We start from the raw sequence: 23,535 nt of genomic DNA, 5'->3' as shown, positions 1-23,535 counted from the left end.
GCACGAACCCATGATCGTGGGCACTGGCGTGCAGGTACGCATGTTCCCGTGCTCGTGTGTACAGGCGTGAACGTCCGCACGAATTCGTGCTCGTGGGCATAGGCGTGCATTCTCCCTTGCTCGAGTTGCTCAGGCGTGCTTGCACCCGTGTTCGTGGGAGTTCGTGCGTGCACGACTGTGCCCACGAGCACGGGCGCGTGCGTGCACGACTGTGCCCACGAGCACGGGCGCGTGCGTGCACGACTGTGCCCACGAGCACGGGCGCGTGCGTTCACGACTGTGCCCACGAGCACGGGCGCGTGCGTGCACGACTGTGCCCACGAGCACGGGCGCGTGCGTGCCCGACTGTGCCCACGAGCACGGGCGCGTGCGTGCCCGACTGTGCCCACGAGCACGGGCGCGTGCGTGCACGACTGTGCCCACGAGCACGGGCGCGTGCGTGCACGACTGTGCCCACGAGCACGGGCGCGTGCGTGCACGACTGTGCCCACGAGCACGGGCGCGTGCGTGCACGACTGGGCCCACGAGCACGGGCGCGTGCGTGCACGACTGCGCCCACGAGCACGGGCGCGTGCGTGCACGACTGCGCCCACGAGCACGGGCGCGTGCGTGCACGACTGCGCCCACGAGCACGGGCGCGTGCGTGCACGACTGCGCCCACGAGCACGGGCGCGTGCGTGCACGACTGCGCCCACGAGCACGGGCGCGTGCGTGCACGACTGCGCCCACGAGCACGGGCGCGTGCGTGCACGACTGCGCCCACGAGCACGGGCGCGTGCGTGCACGACTGTGCCCACGAGCACGGGCGCGTGCGTGCACGACTGTGCCCACGAGCACGGGCGCGTGCGTGCACGACTGTGCCCACGAGCACGGGCGCGTGCGTGCACGACTGTGCCCACGAGCACGGGCGCGTGCGTGCACGACTGTGCCCACGAGCACGGGCGCGTGCGTGCACGACTGTGCCCACGAGCACGGGCGCGTGCGTGCAATCCTGAGCCCACGAGCATAGTTGCGTGCGTTCACGTGCACAATCCCGTGCTCGTGGGCACAGGTCGTCATGAATGCTATTACGCACGGACACACATACACGTGCACACTCCCGTTCTTGTGAAATAGGTGCGCACGCTCGGACCCGTGCTTATGGGCTCGGGTATGTACGCACACTCCTGTGGGCACAGGCGTGCATGCATGTACGCACACACACGTGCACGCACCCTTTCTCGTGAGCACAGGCGGGCACACATATACGCATGCACCCGTGCTCGTGGGCACGGGGTGCGCGCGGGCACGGGGTGCGCGCATGCATGTGAGCTCTTTATAACGGGTGCATAATGCACATACGTGTGTGAGTCATGGGCGTAGATTTGCATGAGTGTGTACGTGCAAACGTACCCACGAGCACGGGCACTTCATTCACACACGTGTGTGTGTGCGCACGCATTCGTGCGTGTGCGTGCACTCATGCGTGAATGCACTTGCGTATGCCATATGAGTCAAGTGCAAGCTGCTAGCGCACGCGTATTCCCATAAGCAAAAGTGCATGCGTCTGGCGCGCGCGTGTGCCCATGAGCACAATTGTGTGTGGCGGGCACGCGTACACGTGCACATGGGCGCCCGTCTATCACGCAAGCATGCTAATGGGCACGTGTGCGTACACTCGCACATACGCACACACATGTAGATGCACATATGCGTGCTCAACCACATACGCACATGCACATAGATGCACACACACATGCGCAAGCACACAACCTCGCATACACGTGCGTGCGAAAGCACACGCACGCACATCTACTCATGGGCACGTGCGCATGCACACGCATACATCACACGCACACATCACAATGAATGGGGTCAGGCAGGCATCCTCTTTTATCCAGACATCTCAATTTGTAGTGTTAACTGCCTGATCCAGTTTTCTGAGAAACTAGGAACTGTCCTATTTTTTAACTAAGTGAAAAAAATAAAAGCATGTAAATTGTGTACGAAACAGATTTTGAGAAAGCCAATTACTGTGATGGATGGATGTGAGGTAGATGCATTTAAATGTTTGTTTTTATTTTCATATTCATAATAACCAAAGTGAATAAAGTTATAATATTTATCTCTTTTCTTTATTTATGTAAAATATTTTGTTTTTACTGTAAATTCCGGCATGGTACAAATTTTAAATGAATACCATACTTATTTATAGTTTAATGGAAAATTATTCATGTAGAGCATAAAATACTTAACATAACGTTACCTTTAAGTTCACCTTGTAACCCTACACACTATGTATTTGTTCATCTAGCAGTTATTGTTTTGAGTTACACTGTCTGCCACATCCATTTGCAACGCTAGATGCTGCTATTTATTATGCATTAATTAAACCTTGCTTACATTTAATGTGTTTTTTTAATTATTTGCCACAGGGTCCGGGCTGGTCGTACGAGACGGAACTCCCGGAGTGGGCGCGGCACGACTGGACGGACGACGACTGAGCTTCGCTCTCCACCAGAACTCCTCAGGGTCCAACACGCATGGAAGCACGCGACTCCCTGCCGCTGGCCCTCGCGGCGCAAGTTGCGAGTAGCCGAGGGCGATGTTAGTGGCAAAGTTCTGGCATCTCATTTTTTTTAAAACAATTTTCTTCTTTTTCTTTTGGAGTTGTGTAAAGACACGCAAAGACGTGCACTTTGCAGTAATTTTTTTTTTCAGTATGTAACCAGCGTGTAGAAAAAAAAATAATGATAAAAAAAAAAGGACTTGATGTATGCCTTCTGCATGGACGGCCACTGGCGTTTTCTCAGCGACGTAAATGTGCGCAGAGAGGGAATTGATTTTGTTTTCTTTTTTTTTTTCTGTTCAAGTCTTCAGATGTGGAGCGATGCACTCCTGTTAATCGTAAGGGATCAATACCGTTGCAAGTTGCAAGTGGGAATCAAGTGTCGACGTTACAAGAGCTGAAAGGCAGATCCGCAGCTGTCCTTGACTTAGCTCGAATTTTTTTTTTTTCTTTTTTTCCATGCTCTACACCCCAGTAAAGAGATGTAGAACTAGTTCATGCATACTGTTAGTCTTTGTAGATAATTCTTGACTGTGTTTGTAATACATGCGATATAATTTTAGTCTTGTTAGACATACACTTGTTTTCTTTTTTTTTAACAGAGAAGGATATTTCTAGTCATTGTTCACTGTAAGTTTGAGTGGCATGACTACTCTGCCCCTAGTTCTCATCAGCATCTCTGGATTTTGCACGGGCAGTCCTGTTGAGACTTTGGTACGTACAAGGTACTGGTCGCATCTTCCCAGTGACTTCTGCATCATCGCTTTGCCGTCCAGGTTTCTCTCGCCTCTCCCCTGAATGATCTGGTTGAAAGCGAGCAGGTGTGGCAATGAGCTGGTGTTAGTGGCTATCACTTGTGAAGATGCTTCTTGCATCATGACGATTCTGTTCTTGGAACTGGGGGCAGCAGGGAATGAGTTGTGGTTCCTCTGTGTCGTACATGTTTGGTATGCTCAACCATGACATACATGCTAGAAAGTAGTCTGTCAAAGCAAAGTTTTTTTTTTTTGGTACTTAATTAATCATGTGCTTGCAAAGGAGAAGAACCACAGTTGAATTCAACATGAGAAAGTGTTTTTCCAGTATATAGTTTAAAATATCGTGAACTAAACAAAAAAATTGTTCAGGCTTGCAGCTACAAGACATAAAAATGCCTTCATATAAATAAAACATTTATCCCTTGTGGGATAAAATTATATTTTTATAGTATTTGTAACATTTTCACAAAATCTTATAGAAAAATATATATACATTTAAAAGTTGGAATGTTAGTAACAGTCCTGCGAAAAGTTTGAACAAAAAAAATTGCTTAAACAATAATACTAATGACAATCAGCTTGAACTATTTTGTTTCAAGAATTTGAAACTATATTCTCTGTAATGCCTAGTTGGCCTGAAAAACAATTATTATCATCATTTTATATTTTAAGTGGTTAAAATCCAGTTTTATTGCTTTTTTTTCTTTCTTCTTTTAAAAGTACTTCACTGAAAACCTTTTTAAGTAAAAAAAAAACAACCATTTGATGGCATTTTTTTTTCTATCTTTGCTGTTTTCTTATGAATATTAAAAAAAACTTATAAGACTTTTGTAAATTTATTGAAGTGAAGTTGTTTAGTAAATGTTTTAAAGAAAACCATTATATAGTTTTTATTTGTATTAAAATGAAAGAAGTTCTTAACCAAAGTATTTCAGTGTGAAAGGATGAAAAAAATGTTTGAATGTTAGGAATTCTTGAAGAATTGTTCAATGAGCAAACTGTGATTTTGCTGTTCTCATAAAATTGTCATCTTCTTCCTTGCTATAAATCTTTTCAGCCAGTTTTGATATGTCTGCCATACTCTTCTTTGTTGAAAAGATGAATTATATTAGGTACCTTTGTTAACACATGCATATTATTTTATTGAACCTGTAAAATCTCATAAGTGGTCAAACTAGATATGAAACTCAGAAACTTGTTAGTGTTGTCAAGTAATTCATTCTTGGCCTCCTTTTCTTTATCATACTTGCCGAGTTAAAATTATCCCTTAACCTTACTATATGTTGCCATGTTGCTTTTTTGATTGTTCCCACCCATGTCTCTCAATCCTTCTCAGGAAATAAAATACATTTTAGTTATGTACTGCCAACAGAGTTTGAAAAAGTTTACCTGGTACTGTCTTATCCAGCCTTTTGAACCATTTTTATGTATGTATTTTTCTCTACTTGCATTGCAGTTTCTCATTTCCAGCATAGTTTGCATCTTTACATTATCAAGTTTTTTAGGTAGACATTTACAAGCGGGGACTCAACAAAAACAACAGATTTTTGTCAAAAATTTATGCACTTTTCAAGTCTTTTTTCCCACTGTTTGAAGCAACTCAGGAACTCTTCCAATTTAGATATCCTCCAGTAGCCTTTGCAGAGCTGTTTATACCGCCTCCACATCATCAAAACGTTTTCCTTTTAGTCCTTTAGTCCTTTCAGTCTCAGGAACAGGAAAAAGTCGCACGAGGCTGCTAGGTCTGGAAAATATGGAGGGTGGACAACGAAAGACCACCCCTGAGAAGCCAGATAGCAGTTCACTCGTAAGGCAGTGTGTGCAGGGGCGTGCTCATGATGAAGGAACGTATCACCTGATCACCAAAGTTTTGGGTGTTTCTTCTGCACATCCTCTTGCAATCATCTTAAAACTTCCAAATAAAAGTGCTGGTTAACAGTCTGGCCAGGGGGAACAAATTCCTGGTGCACAATTATAAGAAAAACTTAAAAAAACACAATTATAAGAAAAACATAAAAAAAAGCCAATGATTGTCATCTTACTTGTCTTGCATTTTTTTGGTCTGGGAGTCTTTCACTGGCTTGACGCTTGCTTAGTTTCTGGGTCATATCCGGAACATAAATCGTCACCTGTAATGACTGTAATGGATCACTTTCAATCTCTTTTTTCAGGTCCTGGCTCAAATTCAATCAAATGTATTTTTGATCCTGTTTGAGAAGGCAAGGAACAAATTTAGTGGCAAACACATTTCATTTGCAAATCCTCAGTCGAAATCCGCTGACATAAGCTCCAACTCACTCCTGTCTCTTCTGAAATTAAGTCGATCGTGAAACGATGATCTTTGATTTTTTTGGCGGATTTTTTTTTCTCAATGTTTTCATTGATTCGAAATATTGAAGGGCGCCCAGAACGAACATGATCTTCAAAACTCATCTCACCACGTTTAAAGTGCCCAAACCACTCAAAAACTTTTGTGCGGCTCATAGCATCCTCCTTGAAAGCCTTTTGAAGAATTTTGTAAGTTTCAGTTGCTGATTTTTCAAGCAGGAAAGAAAATTTGAAACACACTTATGCTCTCTTAAATCTGCCATAACGACTTCACAAGCGGAACACAAGAACAGTGAGAGAAAAACAGTACTACGAACAAACATTAACCTACAAACTGATGCCGTCTGGACAGCTGTTTAGTGAAGATATCTACTAACCATATCTAGCGGGACTACTCTACTACGTCTATGATTGGCAGTATCAGTCAAGTTGTTTTGGGTCCCCCCCCTCCCCTCCTCCCAAATATTCTATAGCATTTTGATGTGTAAACATCTTAGCCTTCAGTACACAGCATTTGGTTGGAGTAATTTCGTGAATGTGAAACTGAAATGCATAACCATGGTGCTGCGCCTGCGTGGAATTCTCACAAAATTTGAAAATATGTCAAACCCGCATGATTCATTTGTATTAGCTTTTTCAATATCGTTCAAACTAAAGATATGCCTTCACCCCCTCAGGCACCATTACATCATAAAACGCAATTATCTTATAATATTGTATATAAAATAAGAATATTTCAGAAAAAAAATATATTAAAAGTCCTTTAACTTTACATTTTGTTCTTTTAAGCAACCTTGCCTACACCAGTACACAAACATCATCATAACTGTTACGAAACTCCCCGAAGTGCATCAAATGCACCAACTGAGAAAAATTGTAGGAAATAAAAAAAAATTTGTCCAACCTGGGTTGGGTTGGGTTGGGTTGGGTTGTGTTAGGTTATTACCATCTTGTCAAACGGATTTATAGTTATACCTGTTTTACCTAAAATGAATTCTTTTCGTAAATTTATCATACTTTGCATTATTTTTGAGAATTCTACGTTAAATTTTGTGTTCGAGTTACGTATTATAAGTTTATTTTTTACATGAGAACACATTTATCTCCTAGTTACTCACATATTTGTTATAACATTTTCATTAGAATTATTTCACCATCAATTTTTTTAGACATACTAACTTATAAGGATACTAATTCTTTGACAACATGATAATCATATTGTAGAAAACTGAAGTGTTTGGAGATGCTAGATCAGGCCTTCTCGGTTAAATTTACCATCAGGCCACTTGCATTAATTTTGCAATCACATGAGATTCTGAAAATCCAAAATTTAAAAAAAAAATTACATAAAACTCATTATAATTAATGTTTAGCAAACAAAATCTAATCATTATCAGAGATATAAATCATAGTACATGTTAATCCATTTTACAAAAATACAATAGCATGTTGACCAACTTGACAAGAATTTTAACGTGAAAAATGCCTCGTCCTGTTCTTCAAAAGTTCTGTTTACTGAGGCCCATAATTGGTGCAAAAAAATATTTTTAGGCATTCAAAAGTGTCATTTCTCAAACAAGTTTAATTTTTGCATTTAATGTACCGTGTTTTATTGCATAGTCATCACACATTTTATTCTAAAATCAAGTTTTAAAAGTATGGGTGAGACGTTTATGCGAGAATAAAAATTTTTGTCAAACAAAGTTATTCATAAAAAAAATCGGTTTTCTGTAAAGTCGGTTTTCGGACGACAGTTTAACGTGACGTCATAACAAAACATTGCTGAAATGATTGATCCAGAAGAAAAGAAATATCATATTCGGCCTGAGACTCAAACCATTTAGGCATTAAAAATATTATATTCTTTGAGGAAGAAATTTTTTTTTTAAATTTTCTATCTTTTGTATGATAAAATCTACCTCTGCATACTTTAAAGAATAAAATTGAATCAATTTTATTGAATTATCACTATTTTGTATGGATACAAAGAAGGAGTGAAATGAAATGTACAATTTAATTAATAAATTTACTTTTATTTGCATTCATTAATTCAAATATATTTATTACTTTTGAAATGTTGCGTGCGCCGTATTTATTTCTACAAGTACAAAAAAAAATACACAGCTGCCAAGATTCAAACCGATAACCTTTGGATTGGAAGTCATCCATGCTGACCACACGGCCACGAGACCATAATGATAATAATTGTTTTAGATGATTTAAAATAATAATATTCCACGCACAATATTTGTTTGAATTTCTTTTAACTAGCATATTCTCTGTTGGACTCGAAATATTTACACGCTAGTGGGCTCATAACTATAATACGGTGTGTGATTTAGTTGATCAAATAATAACTCATAACAAATAATTACCAATGTCAAACTAAAGCGTGAAAAGTGTCATACCAGCAATAAATATTAAGTTACACAGCTAAAACAATACTCATACAACACTGTTTAAATATACTGATTTACCCTAGTAATTAAAATAATACGTACTTATAAGAACGCCATTTCCTTGCGAATATACTCCCGTGGCGCGGTGCACAACAATAACCTCGAACCCCGGCCAAGTTCTCTGTACCGTCCGCAACATACCAGAAAGATGCCACGCATGCGTAAACAGGACACATCCGTAGTGGGACATCCGTAGTGGGACAATTTTGTGCGTGCAGCCAGCGTTCATCGATTTATTAGACGTTGTCACGTCAAAACAAAACACATTCATGGAAAGTATGTTTATTTAAAATGTGAAGTATAAAAGAGCACTCCAAACAATTTAAAGTAATAATTCATGCAACAAAAACCTTTCTTCAAATTAATTAGAAAAACAAAATCTGTGATCCAAATGAGCACCTGAATGAACGCGTAACTATCTCTGTAGTACACACCATCGTTGTAGTACACACCACAAGAGTGTGCGGGATATCAAATGTAGTTAACTCGGCACTTGACAGAGAGCACGCATTGCATGCAATCGGCGAGATATCGATATTCAACTATGTGTGTGCTCTATATGGGAAGCAACATAACCAAACACGAATGATGCCAACTAGCACTGGCTACATTTTTGTAAGTGGTACACCGCGGCGACGCAAATGAACAGATAAAGGTTATAACGTTTAAAAACTTCTTTAAAAGAAAATTTACACATCAGATAACTTCGTATTTCCGTTAATTAAATAGATAAGTGGTAAAGTCTGAATAAATATTAGATTTCTACTTTAAAATACATTGTTTTATATGGAAAAAATACCCACACAAAGCGCTCTTGAATCTAATAGCGGGACCAAAAACATCATGCGTTTACGAGAAAGGATTTTTTTACCCAAATTTTGACGTCCTAAAATATAGGTGCAATGATTATGCGTGTGCAACAATTTTGCGATAAAAGAGGGTACTCTAGTGGATCTGTGTTGATCCTAACAGGGTCAGTACTTTGATTGCTATTTCTGTAATAATTGGAAAAATTTTCATGTTACTTAGATCAGTTCAGAAGTTTATGTAGTCAGTAGCTGTCTTGGAGAGTTCATTCACTCTTAGCCCAACAGAAAAGTCACACGTTTCCAGCTTTAGACTTAACTTCATCAATTGAAAACCAACCTTTAAGTTCATTTATGAGCTCTGGTGTAACATTTTAGTCATGGCGGGTCAGCAGATATATGCCTGCGGGCCACCTATTGAGAAGACAAGTGATAGATGCCACATCATGTTGCACTCAAAATGTTGGCTTTTCTGGAAAGGCAGGGAAAAATCAGGGAATTTGGAGTTGGTCAGGGAAAGTTAGGGAGCCCGCACTGGCTATTTTCTTCTTTTATGTCCTTGTTTGGTTAGTTTCTCTGAATAATTTAGAAATTAATATGAAAAGGAACAATTTCAATTTTATTATCATCTAATCTAAGGTGCTGATTTAGATTTCAATTTCAGTGTTCATGATTAATATAAGAAAAAACTTAAAAAAGATTTTATTGCCTCATGTAGTGAGGTGACTTCATTGGAACTTGATCGTTAGCATTAATAAAACTAAACCCAAGTATAATTTTTCTACAAAGAACATCAAAATTTCTTAAGATGAATTTGAAAATAATGGCTGAAGTTTAATTTCCAGGTGTGCTTAAAATCATTGTTTTTTTAGAGTTTATACAAAATATTTTACAGCCTAGTAAGGCCTTTCTCCATTATTTTAAGACCCTGAAGAAGCAAATGGTTTAGGCCCTGCATAGTCTAGAGCCACCTGGCATAGATGTACACAATAGTGTGTCAATAAAAGAATCTCCCAGTTTCAGTGGTATTTTTAACAGTTTAATTTAGACTATATACAACAAATCATACATCAAATTGAAAGTAAAATAACCTAGTTATTTACAAATGTTCAATAAACAAATGTTTGCTAAAAACAAATTAATTAAATTGAGGTTTATGTAAAACATGTAATATATATTTTTTTTTGTTTTTAAATTTTGGACTCCCAGAACCTCAGATAATTTTAAAATTGATGCAAGTGGCCTGATGGTAAATTTAACTGAGAAGGCATGATCTAACATCTCCAAACACTTGAGTTATCCACAATATGAATATCATTTTGTCAAATAATTTGTATACTTTTAAGTTAGTATGTCTAGAAACATTGATGACAGAATAATTCTAATGGAAATGGCAGTTTTTTTTTTTTTTTATACGGCACACATCCAACTTAAATTCCGATTCTTCATAGGCTTTGGTTAACATGTCCGGAATAATGGAAGAAATAGCCTCATCAATTCTGTAAATCTAATCAGGATTATCATTAGGTAGCGGCGGAACATAGACACAATATTTTATGAAGCGTGATCACACAATGGGATAGATTAGAAAGACAAAGATCTAGAAGGTTATTGGAAGATTGTATTAGGTTGTGCTGAATTAAATCCAAATTAGATATGAAATCAAGTAGGCACTGAGCCTTGGATCTGACATGTGCACGAGCAATATTGAAATAGTGATTACCTTTCCAATATAAGTCATTAACTATTACTGCAATTCTTATTTGGCTAGACATACTTTGTAGTCCAGTATTGTACATTTTTGACAGTTAATAAATTCTTGTCATTAGATCATTATTATGCCTACATACTATAGTTTTTTTTTTTTTTTGAGGTAATGAAAGAACACCAGAAACTAGTAAATTTTAGAGGAAAACAAATTATTAAATTATATGTTGACATCAAAGGGTTTTTACAACTTGTTTTTTTTTTAAAAACTAGTTTATTACAATTACAGTGAATGGTCATGCTTAGCCAGTTTCTTGCTATTAAAGGGGGGAAAAAAGATTTATTTACCAGCAGATAGTATGCAATTAGTTTTGAATATACTACATATTTTCAATTGTTATCAATAGTGGGTTTGTGTTTTTCGTAAAATATCTGAAAAGTTTTATTGGGAAATTTTTTAGCCAGAGTATCTAATAACTTGGTTCAAGTTGTTTATTTTAAAATATTTGGATTAATGACTATAATTTGAAAACTACAACACATTTATGTTCATAGTTTATCCATACCATCATTACCTCATATATTTAGTTGGTAAACTTTTTAGTTATTATTAGTGTTGAAGTTTTATTCTTTTGGAGCAATGTTTTCAGAGACCAACTTCTTATTTCCAAGTGTAGTTATATACTTAGTTTTAATACTTGTACGTACATAATGAAAGACAGTGTATTTTACTACAAAAATTAACTATGTTGTCTCAGCATATTAAAAAGGCCTAGATGTGCACATTCCGAAGTATTTTAATAGAAGTGCATAATTCACAACCATTGTATAAATATTATTTATCTTACTTTTTCCTAATTACAACTTTGTAACTTTTACTTTACTTTTTAACTCAGTGTAATTATTTCAACCATGTTTTTTTTTTTTGTGAAGTGCATCATTTGTCAGAAATAAATTTTTTTTTGTGTTTAATCCAGTTTATTTTTATTTTTTAGAAATCCACTACTGATAATTACATTACATCTTTATTATTTTAATAACTCAATAGGATCTTTTTATTTGGAAAATACAAGAATAAAATAATTTCCCTGAGATTATTAAAATACCAGTATCCAATTTGTGTTTCCATTATGCATGTATCAATAGATACATCAGTTTTCATCACTGTGATGCGTCCTTTCATTAGTTCACCTGCTTTTACTGCTTTATTTATTTTCTTAATGGTTTTGAATTTGATACATGTAGAAATGTGGCATCAACATTGCATTTTAATTTTACGGGATCACTCATGAGGAGTTACCACCCTCTGGAGTAGAATCTGTAATTATAAATTAGGTCCTAATTATAAAACTGACAAAGTAATTTGGCAAACTGGAGATGCTTCATAAAAAAAACCAAAAAAACTTATTGCATTTGGATGTCTACTAAAGGACTGCACGTCACGCATGCAGCATGCAGTGTATGGAAGAAGACAAAACATATTTTTGAACATAACATTACTGTTATTATGGTTTATTATTTGTCATTTTAATAATGTGTTGAATTGCTCTGTTAGTATTCAAAATAGGACTCACAGTTATACAATATATTTTGCTATAAATGATGTAAAGAATAATTGCTATGAGTAGTTGTAACTCCTGGTGAGTCATCCTATTTGTTACTTCGTAATTCTGTACCTAGGCGGTAAAGAAGACCATGTTAATTTTTTTATGAAATATAGTTGGCACCATGTTCATGATGTTCTTTTTTGCTTACCATTATATCCAAAGTACAATTTTATATACAAACACAATAGCATACAAAAAAAATTTCAAAATGAAAACAGTAACTTTTATCTTGAAAATATTTTGTTTTGTCTATCAAAGGAACTCTATAATAATGTGTTAAAGTTTCATAAAGCTACTATAGAAGATGAAATGTAAATACATATTTAGATTTGAAACAAATTTAATCTCTCTCTCCTTAAAATTTACCATTTTGTGGCACGCCGGCTTAAACCTGCAGGGTACAGAATTGCAGTGCCCAAAGATCTCTCATCATGCAATTGGGGACAATATTTTAATGCAAATGAATATTCCAAGAAGGCCATTCAGTTGTTTAGAGTTTTGACGAAGCAGCATTCCAGAGAAAAATCCTATCCTCCTTTCATAACATAGTTGGAACATATCAAATACCTATTTAAATATAGTATTGATTACTCACTGCTGTCTTGGAATTCCTACATCTGTCTGGGAATTACTATTGTGTGTATTCTGGGTGTAGCTAAGCTGGTAATGTGTGTGTGTAATAGAGTATGTGTCAGCATGAATCTACATCTTGTGGATAGTATTAGCAGTTTAAAAGACTGTAGCGTTAGTCTGGAATAGTGTAGCCTTGAGGCGCCCCCAAGAATGCAGTCTGTTGGGTTTTCGTTCTGCTTTGATAGCGTCCGTGTTTACTGTTTACTCAGTTACCTACTACTCATTCATAGAATAGATGTGTGTTTTTGATGTGTAAACATCTTGCCTCTTGGTATACACCATTTGGTAGGAGTAACTTCGTGAATGGAACATTAGTTGAATGAGTGGAAATGTGTAGCCACGGTGCCAAAGTTGTCAAGATGGCGAGACCCACGTGTAGCAACATCAACCTGTAAATAGTCACTTTCGTAAACATTAAGGGGACATACCAAGTGTATTAGTGAGCCAAATGAAACTTTATGGTAGTGAAACTACCGTGGAATATATTTGGTAAAATAAAATAGTCACAGTAAACACAAGTTTTAAAATACCTAAGAACACTAGCATTAAAATAATTATAAGATATTTTGTTCTTGCAAAATCCCAATAGGCTCAGTAGCACAGAAGTAGAGCGTGCATGTGTAAAGCTCTAGGGCGAATTTTTAATGTGGTTCAAACCTCATCACTGTAACAATTTATTTTTTTACTTTTTTTAGTAACATAAAACTAATATAATATTGTGTAATAATTATAATAATGAATCAGATCAATAAGGTTTTGTGTTTGTTTGTAGGAAGTAATTTACAACGGATTTCAATTATTTAAGCAAAAACAAATATACAAACTTATATTTAGTGTTATGTGTGTTTTAAAACGTTTCAGGTTAATATTTTAGCAATTACATTGACGTTATAACTGCTAAAATTTGCAGAAACTTTGTTGTATTAACTGTTTAGTGAATTTTAAAAACATTGCCACTAATTTTATAGAATTCTTGTTGAAAATCAATTCAAAAGCCGGGGTTTAGGATTTTTTCAAGTCTTTTTCGCTTTTATCGGAACCATTTCTAATAGTTTAAAATTTCCAGTTGTTTCGTGCTGCTGATCGCTATGTGCATCTGATGGTGGCAAGCAACGTTTTGATTCAGGCAGAAAATTCTAACGGCGGATGCAGAAAGTATGTGCGAGATTCGCATCCAGAAATTTTGGTATTTGAAAAGCAAATTTTTTTTATTTATGAGTATATTTATCACACTTGGCACTATTTTAAAGAATTCTACATTAAATTTTGGGTCAGAGTTTACGTAGTTGCAACATGAACAACATAAGAACACATGAATTTACTCGTTACTGAGGTTATATGTTTACACATCACTGGTGAGTGCAGAAAGACAGCTCACATTTATATTTTTTACTGATTACATTCTCCGACACTACTGTGAGACAATTTTTTAGACACATGGCAAGTGATCAGAATTATTCTGATTCCGATTTTGGTAATATTTTGCATAGTAACCTATGAGCCGATTCAATAATCTCTCAACAGAAATCTCTTTCCAACTATGGAAGAGAGGAAAATTGCATCTACACGACGTAAATTTTTTTTAAAAAATTTCCGAAGTTTTTTTTTACTAATTTCAGAAATATGAATTCAACAATATACCTATGTACTTAACACAATAAAAACAAGAGCTAGGCCAATACAGTTTGTTGATCATGATAACCCTCTGATACAGATTTAAGTGATTACCAGGCTCGGGAGCACATAAGCGATTTTTTGACCCGATTTAGTGAATTTTTGTAACTGAGATTGCACATAATTACTGCACATGTTCAAAGAACACTGGAAACGTCGTAGGCACTACCTCCAAACTGTGTCACCTTATACCATTTTCAAATGCTGTACAGCATGTTTTTTTTTACAAAAATAACTTAAAACTATTTTTTTTTCATTGCCTAGCATTAGTCGATAAAATATATACCCATTGTGCAACTGGACAACACTGACTGAAAATCCATAGAACACAGGGAGAATATTCAGTAAGTTGGAGGGGGGAGGGGGTTATGTAGCCCATATCTTCCCAAATTGTAAAAAAAAAAAAAATTAACATTTCCATCAACACAAGGAAAGAATTTTAAAGCAAACTTCGGGCAAAGTGGTTCTATCCTTTTCCCCCTTCTCCCACTGCACAAGAAATTTTGCATATCCTCGGAAAGGGCAAAAAAAAAAAAAAAAAAAGACACACACCTCAGAATTCAACAGAGAACTTATTTGTCAAACAGCCATTGGGGAAAAAAAAATTACTGGGTTCTTTGATTAATTCCTAGTTCTGTAACACTTTTATTCCTTTGTGCTGCCAGCAGATTGTATGTTATTTTTTAATTGATGCTACACAATGGAAAATATACTTTAAATTATTATAATAGAATTGCTTTTAACTTCAAAGATAAATTTTTTTGCAACCTTGTTTCTGTTCATAACTGATGGAATGATTACCTCCACCTGGCTTTTGTTCAACAAGTCAAACAAACACACTATGGACATAGCTGCCAATCTATGACATATTATTTGGGAAAATAGGCTTTTATGTGTGACATATAGGTGATTACTGATTAATAGGCGCAAGATTGCATGGTGAATTGCAATAAAACCAAAGTAACACTGATATTATAATCAGTACACCAAAAAGCACACAAATACAATTAAAATCATGAAACTAATCGGTATTTTCAAAGAAAACTTAACTCTAATGACAAATATGTAATTTCTTAAATATAAATTCAATGAAAGTTATTTATTTAGCATGCAATTTGACATTTTATGCAAATAAAATTGGAAAAATTTACTTTTTTTTTTAATGTTACAACTGTTATTAGTTACTAGTTTTTATATTAAGACATTAATTATTTTTGTGTTTGAAAAATGTACTGAAGTTTTTTTATTTGTTTCAAATAGTTAGACATGCTTATTACTAATGATTAAATCATAAAAGTGTATCATGTATCAGTCAAAATGACACTGTTTTGGAGAAAAAAAGTAGCATGGAACATTCAAGTATCTTATTTTTTTATAGCAATATGCTAACTTATTTAATAAACCAGAATTCATTAAAAATAAACCAATAACACAGATATCTCTTGTTTAAAAAAAAAAAAAATTATTGGCCTGAAAATTAAACCATAAAATCCTGTCTTTCTATTCATTAGGTAATTTTAAAAAAATTTGAATTCCTACTTAGGCTAGTTTGAACAAACATTATTTTGCTGTTGTGAATTAAATACATCTCTGCCATTAATGTGTCACTTCCATACTCATACTGAACAAAAAAAAAATCTTCATGACCCATGTTTAATATTGACAATGTAACCTGTGTCACAAGGCAGTAAATAGTCTTTTTATCATTTACTGAACGGGAGCATGTCATATGTTATACAAATTGGGTACTCGTATTAGGAAAAAAAAAAATGTCATTCAACTAATTGGGCTATATTTTAATGTTACAATAATAAATTGGAATCAGAATGAAACTGAATCATAACTGACAAACGACTGTGCCATACGACCAATCTTGGAAATCATTAGCTCAAGACACTAGAAGATAGCACTAATAAACCACAAAATGTGGCTTATTTCTTTATTTCAGAATTTTTCCTGTAGTGCATTTCTCAAAAAGTGAAAAAAAATTTGTTAAAAAAATTTTATGAGGGATACACTTTTCTGTGCCGAGCACGTTATGCTAGGAATGGAAATACTTTGACGGACACTGGGTAGTTTAATTTTATGACTTGGAATTGTTTGAAAATTTTGTTAAATTGTGGTTGCCATGTTGTGCTGGCAATCCTCACGACGGACAAGGACAGCTGTGGATCTGTGTGTGGGAGTCAGGATGATGGGGTCAGCCTAAGGGTGAGACATGTAAGAGCTTCCCCTGAGCCTTGTGTTTATAAGAATAACAATTTCATTGGTAGGATTACAGACGGTGCCTTTAATATGTGTTGTGTGTTCATGTTGCCCACATCATGCACCAAGAAGTCTTTTTCGCTGCTGCGTTCAGAGTTGTGTGACGTCGTGGCGGCGTCAACCCCCCCACTATTGCCCCGAGTCGGGCCGAGTGTGCTTTTTTCTTTTGGTTGTTTGTCTCGGCCAATGTACCCACACTCTTCAAATTGTGTCTGTACTTCATTTAATTTTGTTTTCAAATTTGTGATGTGTATGAAATTGTGGTGCAGCCCCAGTGGTGTAAAATGTGCACGAATGATGGAACATTGAGATTGTAGTTTTTTGCTCTGTTTTGTTTTTGAATCAGTTGGTGATGAAGCATGCATGGCGTGGAGAAAGATGCTTTTTAATGTGTGCTGTGTTTATCGGTGCTGCCAAAAAATACGTCATCATCCTCATCTGTCATCAGTGCGTGGCTTGAGCGAGCTTCCTATCCTGTTGTCTTTCCCCTCACTTTCTAACTATTTCCCTGTCAAAGTACTGGTCTTCCTCGCAGCCTTCTTCCATTATATCTTATTTAAGGCCAGCACCCTTCATCTGTTCAAGATGAAGTGTCACTTTTATGACAGGTACTTCAGGGAACATTCAGACTTTGATGGAAATACTTTCATGTAGCAAAGAATATTCAGCTGCCAAAGTCTGAATGTTGACTGAATCGTCTGTCAGAAAAATCACACCTTCTCTTGAGCCATATCATTCTTGATTCATCTCTAATCTTTGACAACCTCTGTACTGAAACACTTTCATTCTAAACTTTTCTCATTATGCTATTTCTCCTGGCTACTGTTATCATTATCTTTGTAAGATCTTTTTTCCATCCTGTATCCCTTCCCGTTTGTTGATTTCATTTCTTCCCTTTCCACCTTAACATGACCTAGCACTCTGGAACTGCTCCATGAAAATATTCACTGGTAATTATCATATTTAAACAATCTAAGAAACTATTGATTCTAATTTTAGTTTTTAATCCCTTGGAAAAAAGTTTATCTGTAAACTTCAAATGCACTTCAATTTAAGTAAGAGATTTGCTTGTAAGATGTCTAAAAACTAGGGATCTGCAAGTGTTCAAAAAATTATTTGATATTCGTTAATAGTTTTGATATTAGTTTCAATATTTTGAATTGAATAATTTTTTTTTGTTTTGATCCCATCAGATGTGTGAGAGTGAAGTAAATATGAAGCTGATACCATTTGAAAGTGACACTAACAGTTTCATTTGTTACAAGATTTGTTCAACTTAACACAATTTAAAATCCTGTATGTAATACAAAAGTTTATTTTCAAGAGTTGTTGCATGTGGCTTTAAAGTCTGAATTGTGTGAAAGTTGAATTGTGAAGTTGTTTAATATTAATGTATTTTTTAATTTTTTTTTTTTTTTTAAGATATAGTATGTCCAAAACACTAAACATGGTGTAGTGATGTAAACAGCAACTATAACCCTATTTAACATTGGGAGATAACCTCATTGATCTAGTTTCGTAGATAGTTTTTTTTCTTTATCCATGCATCCGTGATAAAGTAATTTCATCATTACACTGACATTTTCTGTAAATGAAAATGGAAGAATACCATATTTCACCAAAGCATTTAATTATTTTAAAATAATTATTTTTTACACACTGTGGCTGCAACTATAGTTTTATGTATAGTGATACCATTTAATATGCTAAAAGTCATTAGGTTGAATTGTGGCACCCATATTTTTCGAGGAAGTCAATAATGACATTGTTTGCGTTTTGTAGACATAATTTCTTTTAATAGATTTTGTACATGATGTTTTTGCTATGTAATAAAAAAAATTGAAGAGCTATATTTTTTCAAAGCCAAGAATTTTATATTTGTGAGACAATAAATTGTATAGCTTTAAGAGCTTATGTTTACATAAAGGCTTCCTTGAAACAGCAAATTTTATTTGCTTTTCTGGCATTAAATTCTATGCATTCTATTATTATTATCAGCTTGTTAGGCTAAAAAAAATTAAATATGTGACATATCATACTGGTAAGTATGTTGTTAATATGTGTGAAATATATCTACTCCTTAAATTTTCCTGAAACTAATGATAGAGGAACAAAAATATTTATCGTGCTTGTTAAAGATTAATGTTTTGAAAGTAACGGTATGTTAACCTTTCTGAACCAATAATTATTCTTGTGAGTAATTATTCTTGTGGCCAATGTATTGTCCAGGTTAATTATTGTAAAATTTACTTACTGGACCAAATGTATAAGTGTTGCTCCCCATTTATTGGCTTGTTTTTATGTGAAAGAGTTTCTTTTATGTTTACATAAGTAGTGTATCCAAGATTGGGTCAATACAAAATACAACATATTTTGATTATTGGTACCTACTCACATATTCAAATTAGGTGAATGTTTCTGGATATTATTTTCTTGCATACAGTTGTGGCGCAGTAAAGGGTATATAGGGCTTGATTGGTAAATTTCAGTTTATGTTAGTGTTAACATATGAAATGTTGAAAACTTACTGTTCAACCATGTTTCTGGGGTTTTTTTTGAAAGATTTTCTAAAACTTTTGTGATTTGTATTTGTAACATGAATTTGGTAAATTTGTATGGTGCAAGGATTATGATATTATTTTAGTAAATTTGGCTTGATTAAAAAAAATTTTAAAATTAATATTTTATAAATTTTTTTATAAGTCAAATGGGGAATGTGTATGCCTTCATAAAAACTATACAATGTTACATGACGAATGCTGTGAGGCCACAAGTTTTCTATAATAATAAATGATTTAACATAATATCATGTTTTGTACACAAAAATTCATGTTATATTTAATTGTGCTATGTCTAGAAGAGTTATTTGTACAGTTATTCGCAGTGAAGATATGGCAGATTTAGGCATAGGGATGAAATTACTTGTATGTCGAAGGTTTAAATGTGAGTAATAAGTATGTATTACAATCTATACATCACAGCAGGCTGTATCAAAGTGCTGTAAATGTAGCTTCTATTTTATTCGTGGTGCTTATTTGCACCTAATTAGCTCCAGTAATAATTATTTCTGAAATAGAAGTTTTATATGCATTTTAAATAGCTGTAAATTTATTTGGACAGGTACCAATGAAAAAGCTAATTTTGATAACATTTTTGCTTTTTAGCATGAAGACATGACAGAAATAAAGATTGTAATGTTCTTTTCAATAGTAGTAATAAATGCCACATCTTTGTAGTATATTCTTGTTATATTTTTGGGTTTAAAAGTTTTAAAGGAATGTCTTTCGATAGGAAGCCATTTTTTTTTTTTTTACTGAGAATATATCGTATAGTAAACAATGTTAGTCATTGCTCCAAAACCAATAAATGCCTATGTAACTACATATATTGTAAATATATTATTTTAACTATAACCCCCACTTAAAAACAGGGATGAACGTACTGAATAATAAAATTTTAAATGAAACTAAACAATAGCATTCAATATGAGCTAATTTACAGTCAAAAAACAATATACAACTTTTACACTGTTTTGCTTGTCAATATGTACTTGTAAAGCTTTCGTACATATTTAAATGATTGGTTAATTAGTACATCTGTTACATAAACTGGTGAGACATTACTACTAGTAGTTTTTCTTGATTACTTTCATGTATGTCTTGAACTAATTTTCATTTTTATTGATTTATTTCATTTTATATACAGAACGGCACCATTATTGATAATTTGTGACAAGAGCCAGCCTAGAAATTTACTCTAAAAGCAAATTGTTCCTGTTGTTTAGTAATTATCATACTGAACTTTTTAAGCAGTTAAAAATAAGGGGAAAAACTTCAGTGGGTAGTTTAACCAAAATAGTTTGTGTTTGGAATTTTGCTACTAACATTGTGTGTGCTCAAATTAAAAATGTTTAAAATAAAAATTAGTTTTTATCCTTATTTAAGTGCTACTTCATGTGTTTTTATTGATTGTATAGGCCTATGTAGCAAATATTAATTTTTTTTATTGTTTGCCACTGGGTAAACTATCTTCATTACAGTTACTAATCATACCAAATACCACAACATTTAAAAGCCTTTGAACATAAACACTCTTTCTAAAACAGTTTATGTTTATTATTTAAGCTTATCATAAGTAAAATAAGACATTTATAAATTCATTTTATTTCTGATAATATATGTTTTAAAAGTTGTGCTCATTTCATTTTTTTTTTAATGTGTATTCATCTCGCAAACAAAATTACAAATAAAATGTTGGGCTGTATCAATAACCGGTTCAAAAAATCTAAATTTCAAATGTATTGAAGATCACTTTCTGAAATGTTTTATTGCTTCATGAAATAAATTCTTCTAAAATTTACATTATTGACATCATGAGTACTATCATATTTTTATACTTACACTGTTTTAAGTTTTGTAAAAAGTTAGTAAATTTCCTTAAAAATACAGAATGTTATTTCTAAAAATTAAGTTTATAGGTTGACAATCCATAGTTTATAATTATAATATATTATTTTAGTTTCGATTGAATATATTGCTACCTAAATTAAGTGTGTTTTTCTTTTTTAACTAAATTTGCAAACACAGATAGTGTTTGTACTAATTCTTTGTTTTGGTTAGTGATAAGAAGGCTAATTACATTGCCTGCTGAATGTGTAAAAATAGTTGAATTAAATTATTTTAATTTAAGAGGATGTTAAAAGTGCAGAAGATATTGTTTTCACAATTCAAGACACTACTTAAACATCCGGCTTGCTGTATTCTGCTTGTGTAAGCGTGTTCGATTCAGTGTGCAATGCAATGACATTTTAAAGTTTTTACAACTTTATTTGGCAAACTCCAAATGTGATGCGAGATGAGTGTTAATTGATCTGTTTTATAAGTATCTCATGTGTGATGTTTCATAGTGTGGTGTAAATTTGCAAGTAGTGTTTTATATAACTAGTGTGCATAAAATGCCATATCAAAAAATGTTACAAAGGCAGTAATAGCGACATTACATAAATATATAATTGCAGATGCAGAAAAAAATAAGGAACTGAAAGTGTATAGTTAAAAATATCACTTTGAATTATTATTTTTTTTTTTTTTTTTAAATTCCTTCAGCAATGCTTGTCAATATGCGCCTAGGTTCTGCATATTTGAACAATTTGAGCATTCCATGCAAAAAGGCTTTTTCCGCAACAGGGTATATTGTAATGTGTAACTTGAGGTAGATCACATTTGGATTACAGACAGTGTTTGTATTGTACAAATTAAACAAAAAAGACCTTCTGTTGTTTCAGTTGACCATTAAAAATTTTTTTGATAGTAAGTATTTTATTTATGACTCATTTTCTCAATATTAGTTTTCAGTTTATTGTTCATTCTTGCTGCTTATTATTACTATTGTATAAATGAAAGTTGTGGTTAAAAAGTAAACATAAAAAATTCACAAACCTTGACTTTTTCAAAGGCAACATCCAGACCCCTATTAAGTACAGTGGCGTAGGCACGGGGGGGGGGGGACACGGGTGACATGTCCCCCCCCCCCCCCCCAGAGACACAAAAGGTCGCCCTAAAACTTACCCGCCTGGAGTCTGGCTAACGTTAGACGATGTGGCCGTGACGTCACGGGATAAGTATGCACATCCACTACCTGACGGGCGGTGGACAGAGCGTACCTGCTCCTTTCCTCGTTTCACACAGCACACAAGTTGTTTTAAAGGACTTAAGGGAACAGTACAGTGCCAGTGCGTGTTGTCTGCTGCAGTAGTAACCTGTATGGTGCCTTCTATAATTGCCCGAAGATTTTTCAGCCACAATGATTTGTGAATGACTCAGGTATAGTTCCTTTGCTGTTACATAAATATAATTAAGATATTTCTTTGTAAAGTAGTCTTCTCTGCTTGTACAGTCGGCCCGCCTTATTCACATTCGTTCGTACTTTACCATTTTAGTTAAAAACAGCTTGCACTAGAGCCCTGATTGCGGACTTTCACAATATTCTCATTCTGAATGTAAATTTTACAGTAATTAAAAATAATTTTATCTGTTCGGTGTTCGTGCCACCATTTTATGATGATGAAAGTATTGGATCTTGCATGCAGTATGCCACTGGAATAAATGTTATTTGTAGAGGTGGTGATTTATCGCGTATAAATTGGCTGTTTGCTGGACTGCAATATGCTGTGCAAACTGCAAATACACGACTTACTGAAGGTTTTATTTCGCTATTGGCCAGCGTGTGTATAGCGAGAATTCCACTTCTACAACGCAATACATCTGTAATTGGCCTTCAAAGAATTATGTCGTGACAAAATGCCCATTATAGTGTAATACCCCAAGTGTCTTAAAGAATAATTAAATAATAAGGTTAAAAGATTTGGAAGCTTTGATTACTGAGGCCCTAAATTAATAACTATAAAAGTCAACAACAGAGGCGACACTAGAAGTAAACAAAGAAAATTTAGGGACTCCCTACAAATACTTGGGAGTAAAAGGATCGTTATTATATATTAAATAAATAAAAACAACTGTTACGTCTATAGACTTCCTTATTTTATTAATCATTGTTCTTTTTTTTTTTTATAGATTAAATTTTCCTTAGTAAAGTCTGTTTTTCATTGATAAGTGATCTTATTTACATAACTCCCAATTACATTTATTATATGATATTCCTTAACGTTATTTACGATAGAGCCGGCCCTTAATGTATAACAAAAATTAAAATATTTAACAACAAGACTGAAATTAACATTGGTAACTTTAA

The 23,535-nt window shown here is 34.9% G+C and overlaps 1 protein-coding gene across 1 annotated transcript in view; it reads left to right on the top strand.

Annotated features, from left to right (window-relative positions):
• LOC134536769 (uncharacterized) overlaps positions 1 to 22,103 on the top strand; it is a 791,154-nt gene extending 769,051 nt beyond the window's left edge. The window contains exon 11 of the mRNA XM_063376681.1: positions 2,415 to 22,103. Coding sequence (XP_063232751.1) covers positions 2,415 to 2,483 — 69 coding nt within the window. The 3' untranslated portion in view covers positions 2,484 to 22,103. The remainder of the gene's footprint in view (positions 1 to 2,414) is intronic.
• The last annotated feature ends 1,432 nt before the right edge of the window (positions 22,104 to 23,535 follow it).

This window comes from Bacillus rossius, chromosome 11 (genome assembly GCF_032445375.1).
Source record: "Bacillus rossius redtenbacheri isolate Brsri chromosome 11, Brsri_v3, whole genome shotgun sequence".
NCBI lineage: Eukaryota > Metazoa > Arthropoda > Insecta > Phasmatodea > Bacillidae > Bacillus > Bacillus rossius.
Note: the sequence above shows the minus strand (reverse complement) of the source record. Positions and strands in the feature narration are given on the sequence as shown.